This window comes from Sinocyclocheilus anshuiensis, unplaced genomic scaffold (assembly GCF_001515605.1).
Source record: "Sinocyclocheilus anshuiensis isolate Anshui unplaced genomic scaffold, SAMN03320099.WGS_v1.1 scaffold1301, whole genome shotgun sequence".
In the NCBI taxonomy this organism is placed as follows: domain Eukaryota; kingdom Metazoa; phylum Chordata; class Actinopteri; order Cypriniformes; family Cyprinidae; genus Sinocyclocheilus; species Sinocyclocheilus anshuiensis.
Genome location: NW_015551135.1, coordinates 801826 through 809645, shown reverse-complemented (window position 1 = coordinate 809645; position 7820 = coordinate 801826). Strand labels below are relative to the sequence as shown.

Genomic DNA, 7820 nt, shown 5'->3' with positions numbered 1-7820 from the left:
TATCGGTACTCGGTATCGGCAAGTACCAAAAATAAAAGTATCGGTATCGGGCGAGTACTGGAAAAAGTGATATCGGTGCATCCCTACTTAAAATGTTATTGTTTGTAATTTTAATATTTTTATCTATAGGCCTATACAGCAAAACTACAGAGCTTCCAGTAGGTTATTTTATGGAGCTGTAAACACGGGAATCTCCGACCGCATGCAATCTTTGACGAACACCCAATTCATATATCAAACTAGGCTATATGTTATTAAATAGTACATAGGCTATATATCAGATTATTTTATTTACAAGTTTCATGTTTTTTTATTCCGTTTTTTCCCCCGTTGCATCTGAATATTACTTTCAGAAAATTTTTTTTTTTCAAACTTTATGATTTAAATGGGGATGATTGTACTGAGAATAACTTTCATCTTTTCTTCAACTGAATACTGTTTCCGTGCTGTTTTGATGTATTTTGATGTAAGAGTTGGCAGTCAAAACTAAAACTGCTGGATGATAGATATTCTTCATTCTTTATGACAAACAAGATAATGTGAATTACAGAATGTACAACGTTTTTAAAATGTATAAATTGCAGTGTACAGCGTTTATTATGAGGGGGTAGAATCCACAGCTCAGTACTCACTACTCAATACTCATGAGTACTTTTAAATAGGCTACTCTTTTACTCTTACTCAAGTAGTTTTTTGGACAAGTACTTTTACTCTACTCACACTACATTTTTTGGAAGGTAATGGTACTTTTACTTGAGTATATTTTTCACTACTCTTTCCAACACTGGCACTATATGAAGGCTGTGGTGGAGAGTTTGCATTAAACAGCATGTCAGGGCATTGCTCAGCGTGTTCACAGAGAGGATGAGCAGTCACATACAGAGGAAACTTTATTGAACTCCTCAATGTCATTGGCATGTTTGACCAAACTGTTGCTAAAAAGATAATCTGTCAAAAGCAAAATATACGAAGTGCAAAAAGAGATCAGCAAAAAATAACAGATTTCGGTAGGGGTGTGATGAGATCTTGGGGCACGAGATCACATGAGATCCGATGTGTCTCGCGAGATCCGACTGGTCTTGCGAGAACGTGATGATATCCTCGCGCTATTGGCATATGTCAGACCTTTCAGACATATCTGCATTACACTGGCTCATTCACCAGTAGTGGTATGCAAGATATTTTATGTTCACCTGTGAATACAATATGCTTACCTGCTGTTAATAGGACACTCCAATGTTTAACTAATCACCAAAATCTTTTATTAGCAAAATCTTTAGGAATCTTTAGGAATAGTTATGTGCTGAACAATTGGGCTAGTGCTGCTTCCTCAAGAACGTTTATCATTCTCACATGATTTAAGCCTTGTCATTTTAAACATTAAAGTGTTTTAAGCCATTCAAGCATAAGAATCACTCGCGCGTTGTGATAGACCGTTTCTGTGCACATGAATGCACGCATGCAAAAAGCCGCAGCTCAGACAGCATATGTGAGAACCAAATTGAGTTCTCTTTTGCGTCTTGACCAAATGCACACAAAATTATGTCAGAATCACGGTCTTGACGAGTATTCACGTTAACACGTATTTTTTCCAACCCACTCTTCACTCCAAACTAGCAGGTTCAGGACTTCCACTCGTAATGGTAGTAGCCTACTACTCAGTCCCCTTGCCATATCGGGTCAAATGCATAAGCAATTGCACTTATTATGGGCTCAACAGTCCTTTTAAGTTCGTCTTCCTCAATTTATAAACAAGTGTGTGTTCAAAAAGTAAAGAAATGCTTACTTTACTGCACTGGCCAACAGAGCGAACCAACCCTGTGACATCACATGCTGTGGTACTGCAAGATGGCGGCGTCAACCACAACAACCGTCGCATTGTCCTGGTTTGAGACTGTAAATAGTACTAAATGACTGTTGTCACCAATTTGGTGAATACTGATATTTCCCCGGTGCCATGGGTGCTTTTTGCCCTTGACTAAAATTCTGAAATTTTGTTCAATGAATGTCAATATGCAAAATCTTTAGGAATAGTTATGTGGTTGTTTAGTTTCATGAAATTAAAACTTAAATTGTGATGAATAAAATAATTGAATATAAAAAAATTTAGTGCACAAGTTTTGCTCATATTTATTAACAGCATATATATATATATATATATATATATATATATAAAATTGCGCAGCTCCCCCTGTCAATGATCTAGCACCCCCTCAGCACCTGCATTCAAAATTTTCTGGTGCCACCCATGCAGCTTATATCTAAAGTAAACTTAAATAACAAATAACACTGTTGTTGTCACGATTGCCTATGGAGAGAAACAAGGAAAGCGGAGACAGACTAAGGAGCCATGGTGGAGCAGTAGGGCTGTGCAAATAATCAAATGCGATTTTCATATATATATATAAAATTGCGCAGCTCCCCCTGTCAATGATCTAGCACCCCCTCAGCACCTGCATTCAAAATTTTCTGGTGCCACCCATGCAGCTTATATCTAAAGTAAACTTAAATAACAAATAACACTGTTGTTGTCACGATTGCCTATGGAGAGAAACAAGGAAAGCGGAGACAGACTAAGGAGCCATGGTGGAGCAGTAGGGCTGTGCAAATAATCAAATGCGATTTTCATGCCCATCTGGTCAGTAAAGCCGGTTCTGTGATTAGTAGTAGATCTCCAGCACATGTTTTCAGATGGAGCGGCATTTACTACACAGAGCCGTAGTTCACTGACAAGTTACGCAATATCGCGTTCAAAATCGCAGGCGATTCATTGCCGAGTTCAGGAGGCCATGGCGGAGCGGCCTCTGTGGCCTTGGCCTCGGCATCCGGCCCAGCCTCTACAGCCGGAGCCCTATAGCCCCCACAAAAAAAATTCCTTGGGGGAAATTTCGGGTTCTGAGGCCCTCCGTGGGCCAGGCCTAGGAACAGTGGCCCTCTTTGGGCTGGATGTGGGAACAGGAGCTCTCTCAAGGCTGGACGTGGGAACAGGAGCTCTCTCTGGGCTGGACGTGGGAACAGGAGCCCTCTCTGGGCTGGACATGGGAACTGGAGCCCTGAGACTGCAGCGGCCGGCAGGATTGACGGAGGAGAGGCCGGCTGGCTTGACTGCGGAATGGACAGCGGGCTTGATGCAGAGCTGGTTCTGGATCGGGGCCGGACACTCACCAGACACCAGAGGATACCTTCCCTCCAGCTCAGTCCAGTGGTGACTGGGAGGTCCACGGGGCGATGGTAATTGGCCCCGATCCAGAACAACGAATTAAGGGTGGCGTCATCCAATGCCGTCATCACTGCGAGCCCGCAGAATTCCTGGGTGAACTCTACAAATGGGAGATCCTTGCAGGCTAGGGTGGCGAATCTCGCTGCGATTTCCATAATCACTGGAAAAAAAACAACTTTCAGAAACGGAAACAAAAACGGGGGGAAGGGGCGCCGCTTACTGTTATCTGGACTGGTGTTCTGTCACGATTGCCTATGGAGAGGAGCAAGAAACGCGGAGACAAAGGATATAGGAAATATGAACAACAGTCTTTAATAAACAAACCTAGGGTAATACAGGGCTGGCTGGACACACATGTAGCACAACGTAGACGTTCAACACCGGACAGGAAACAAGGGGCAGAACACAATTTAAATACTGTACTTAATGAGGGAATTAATGAGACACACCTGAGATCAATGAACACAATCAGAACACGGGCGAAACTGGGTCACGGGGAGCACAACATAAGACAGGAACACAGGGCAGTCCAAGGGCATGACAGTTGGGAGAACCAGTTTTATCTGTTTGGAAATGTTTATTCATTTCCATAAATGTTTATACCCAGAACTCAAAATGGAGAGAGAGAGAGAGAGACTGAAATATAAATGCTTATTAATTTCTATAAATGTTTTCACCCAGATCGCATAATGAAGAGAGAGACAAACTGAAATTCAGAGCGTTTAGTGTTTTTGCGAACAATATGATTTTGGCAAATCAAAAATAAAATGAAGTGAAAACAACTTAGGTGTTTCTTTTTTATATTCCTTCCTTTGTCCTGTGTATAGTGTAGCGAAGATCTTTACCTTTTTATCTTTTACCTTTTTATCTTTTACCTTTACCTTTTCATAAATGAAAGGAAAACAGACTCCTGTTGGCTTGCATAAGACTTTTTTTTCAATGTAGATAGGCCAGTGGTTTGTGTGAGACTGAAGTCATTCTTCTTTCTCACGGGGTGTTTTCTTCCTGTTTTAGAAAAGAAGCATGGCAGCGAGAAGTGGCAGTAAGTTCTCTTCAAAAAATTTTAAACTACTAACTCACATTATTTGGTTTAGTTGTCAATCAAAACCTTGGTGTGCTGGGGGTGTGCTGCTTAACCACTATCATAGATTGTGATTTGTTAAAAAACTTTAAGCATTTTATGTTGTTATTTTATGTATAAATGTAGGTTGTTCCTACAGTTCAGTATCTTTTGGTCTCTGAATCTTTGCATATTTCTGTTTTATGTTACTAGGCTTCTAGCCTTTAATGTGTAAGACTTATGTCTTATGTCTTATTGTGTAAGACGTCTTGTGTAAGCTCCTTATGTGTTGTCTGACTACATCAATTTGACATTTTGAAATGTTTGGTACTTTGTTACACTTGGTACATTGTTATACTTTCGAGATACAGGCCACTACCTGTATAGATGGAGGAACCAGAGTTCAACAAAAAAAAAAATCAACAAAAGCATGTACTTAAAAGTACTTCAAAGACTGAATTGTAGGAATAAACCTTTTAAACAAAATCACAGCACAGGTGATATTTAGAATTTTGTCCATGTGTTTTTTCCCTCACAGATGACTTTCAGCTTGTTATTCCTGGAAGAGGTGAACGAGTTAAGATTAATTCGGGATCTACTCTCACTGTGTCGTGTCACTTGTCTCCTGCAATCAGTGCTGTTGACATGGAGATTACTTGGTTTGGTGTGATGTCTTGTGTTTGTGCCTATAAGAACCGAGAGATGACACAGGGTGTTGGCTATGAGGGCAGAGCGAGACTGTTCATTCATGACCTGAAGAGAGGGAATGTGTCTTTAAGAGTGGCAGACTACAAAGAATCAGATCTAGGAGTTTACACGTGCCAGGTCACCAGTAGAAATAAAACACAACAGATAACAGTAAATGTAGCAGAAGAAGGTAAGCTATTCACTCACTCCACTCATGATGGGTCGGTTACACAAGCTAGACGTACACTCGGTTGTAAGACTAGGTAAGATGTAAATACGCCTTAAGTACTGCATAGAATTAATGGTAATTAATGGTAGTTGTATGGTTGTCTGCAGTTCCAACCATAGCTATAGTAATTAATAAATTAGAGTTCAATGAAAAGCAGTGCCTGTCCAATTAACACTTTTCTTTGTTGACATATGCAGTCTCTGCCATTTTCAAGGACCAGCACTTCTTTACAGTGGTAAGACGGCACCTATTGTTCTTTTTATGAATAACATACTACATATGGCACAGTATAACACAATATACAAGACAGTATAGAGGCAGACCAGAGCTAGAAAATAAACAGTGTTACTAAAAACAAGTATATATATATATAGTTTTCCAGAAAATATATTGTGCAAAGGGGCAAAACTGTCTGGACAAACCACTGTGTTACTTGCCTCAATAGCCATAAAATTTAGATAAATTACTAAAGGATGAAAAGCTCATAGAACATGAAACTAGAACTGCTGGTTTTGAAACAGGAAATAAGGCTCAAACAAATTACAACTACACAGTACATGCCAAAGGAGGCATACACCTGTGTAGAAATACATTACTTGGTAACCAAGACTCAAGTGGAGACAATAGCACAGCTGCAAGTTGCCATAACAGGATACAAACAACATCAATGCAAAATAAGAAAAATGTGCAAATATAAAGCCAAGCTTTTTGGGTACTGTGGGTATGAAAAGTTTATGGAGATGTGGTTGAAGACAGGAACCAAGACGAAACTGGCATAACCGATCTTGATGAGTAATCAAAAAGTATTTATGCATTGTCAGATTGTATTGTCAGATTGTGGTGTTTGTGTTCCAGAAGTCAAGAATTAAATAAGGCATACATATAAAATAATCTAGACATCAAACATATCAAAAACCTCCTGTCCATTTACCCCATAAACATCAACCAGTTGTGGAAATAACATTTCCTTTATAAAATAAGGCTAGCAAAAGAAATATTGTCTGCTAAATACATAAAAGCTTCATATATTTCTTGCTACATTGACATGTATGTTGTGACTTTCATTGTATGGAATCACAGTAAATAATTCCTTGTGTTATATTATGTTTGTTTACACAATCCGAAATAAATTATTTTTCTCAATTAGAATTACAAGATGGGAGAAACCAATAACAGTAAGTTGTCTTAAAACTCTTTGTCATCCTTATAAAATCTACAGTAGCGTTCAGAAGTTTGGTGTCAGTGAGATTTTTACTTTTAATCAGTAAAGATGCATTAATTTGAAAAGTTACAAAGATATTTATAATGGTACAAAAGATTTGTATTTAAAATAAATGTTGTTCTTATGAACTTTCTATTCGTCAAAGAATCTTTCAAAAATGCATCTCGATTCCTTAAGAATATTATGCAGCACAACTGTTTTTTTTTTTACATTTACAAGAAGAAATGTTTTTGAGAACCAAGTCAGCATATAAGACATATATATATATATATGGGGGTGTAGAAAGAAGTAACGCATTGCCTGCGATGCCTTCTGTGCCACTGTAAACTGCTCTGCAAATCCATAAACGGCAGAGCCAAACAGTACCTTGGGAGAGACTGGTGAGTCTAGGAAGGTGACCTTGTCAGCGTTTCCTGTTCTCTGTTAGATTTAGTCAAAGTTGGCCATGGCTTTGCCGATCGCCTGCACCATGGCCTTAGTAGTGAGCAGAGCCAAGTCAGACGCTATGTGCAGCTCTTTGAAGTCATCAGAATTCTGGTCTGGTTTGGCCTGGAATACTTGAAGCACTGCCATCGTGTGAAGCACTGAGCCAGCCTGGCCAGCCACTGAATACACCCTGTTTGCAAGAGCTGAGTTAGTCCTGCAGGGCTTAGATTGGTGCGCTGCATGGGCTTTCAACCCCTGTGCCGATGGAAGGCACAGATGCACAGCGATTGCCTCTTCCAGAGGGGGGAGCTTGCTATAATCTCGTTCTTCAACGCCGTCAACAGGGGTGAGAGCGGTAGAAGTAGAGGGATTAACACGCACCGAGTAGGGAGTGCACCACGTCCTGGTGAGTTCCTCGAGAAACTGCCGGCAGGAACAGGGTGGGCCATTGGCGGGAGGAATGTTGAAGCCGTCCCTTCGGGTACCACTAATCAAGGAGTCTGTGGGTGGGCTCTTCCGGAGCCGACCAAGCCAGGCCGAGATCCTCCACAGCCTTGGTGAAACATTACTAACCCATAGATCTAATTTGAGAAGAGGATACTATTTTTTGTGCTCTGTAGAGTTGTCAAAGCATCACAATTCAGTCAATCAGCTTGAGGTTTGCGTGCACATTAATATTATTAACTAATGCACACACTGTGGTTTTTAGAGGCGTTGGGGGTAGAGTGAAGTGTGCGGGAGCTGCGCCGGTGTGAGTTCACTCGAGCCTGGTGTTTAAGCCCCGCTGCTCCACTGTTTCTTCCTCCTGAGGTATAAGGGAAATGGGAGAGCAGAGGGGGGAGGACCGCCTTCATTAAAGAAGGCGATCCGTGAGTGGAGGAGGGTGACACTCATGCTCTCACAGTAAGAACGTTCCGTCCAGGTGAGTGCAGCCACTGCGTGGGCGCTGCCCAGACAGGCGACGCAATCATCGTGC

General features: G+C 40.8%; 1 protein-coding gene across 1 annotated transcript in view; it reads left to right on the top strand.

Moving 5' to 3' along the window:
• The window catches only part of LOC107663216 (butyrophilin-like protein 2), a 41818-nt gene that overhangs the window by 5197 nt on the left and 28801 nt on the right, over positions 1-7820 (top strand). Inside the window, exons 3-5 of the mRNA XM_016453390.1 lie at positions 4789-5157; positions 5394-5431; positions 6344-6371. Of these exons, the coding sequence (XP_016308876.1) occupies positions 4789-5157; positions 5394-5431; positions 6344-6371 (435 nt within the window). The remainder of the gene's footprint in view (positions 1-4788; positions 5158-5393; positions 5432-6343; positions 6372-7820) is intronic.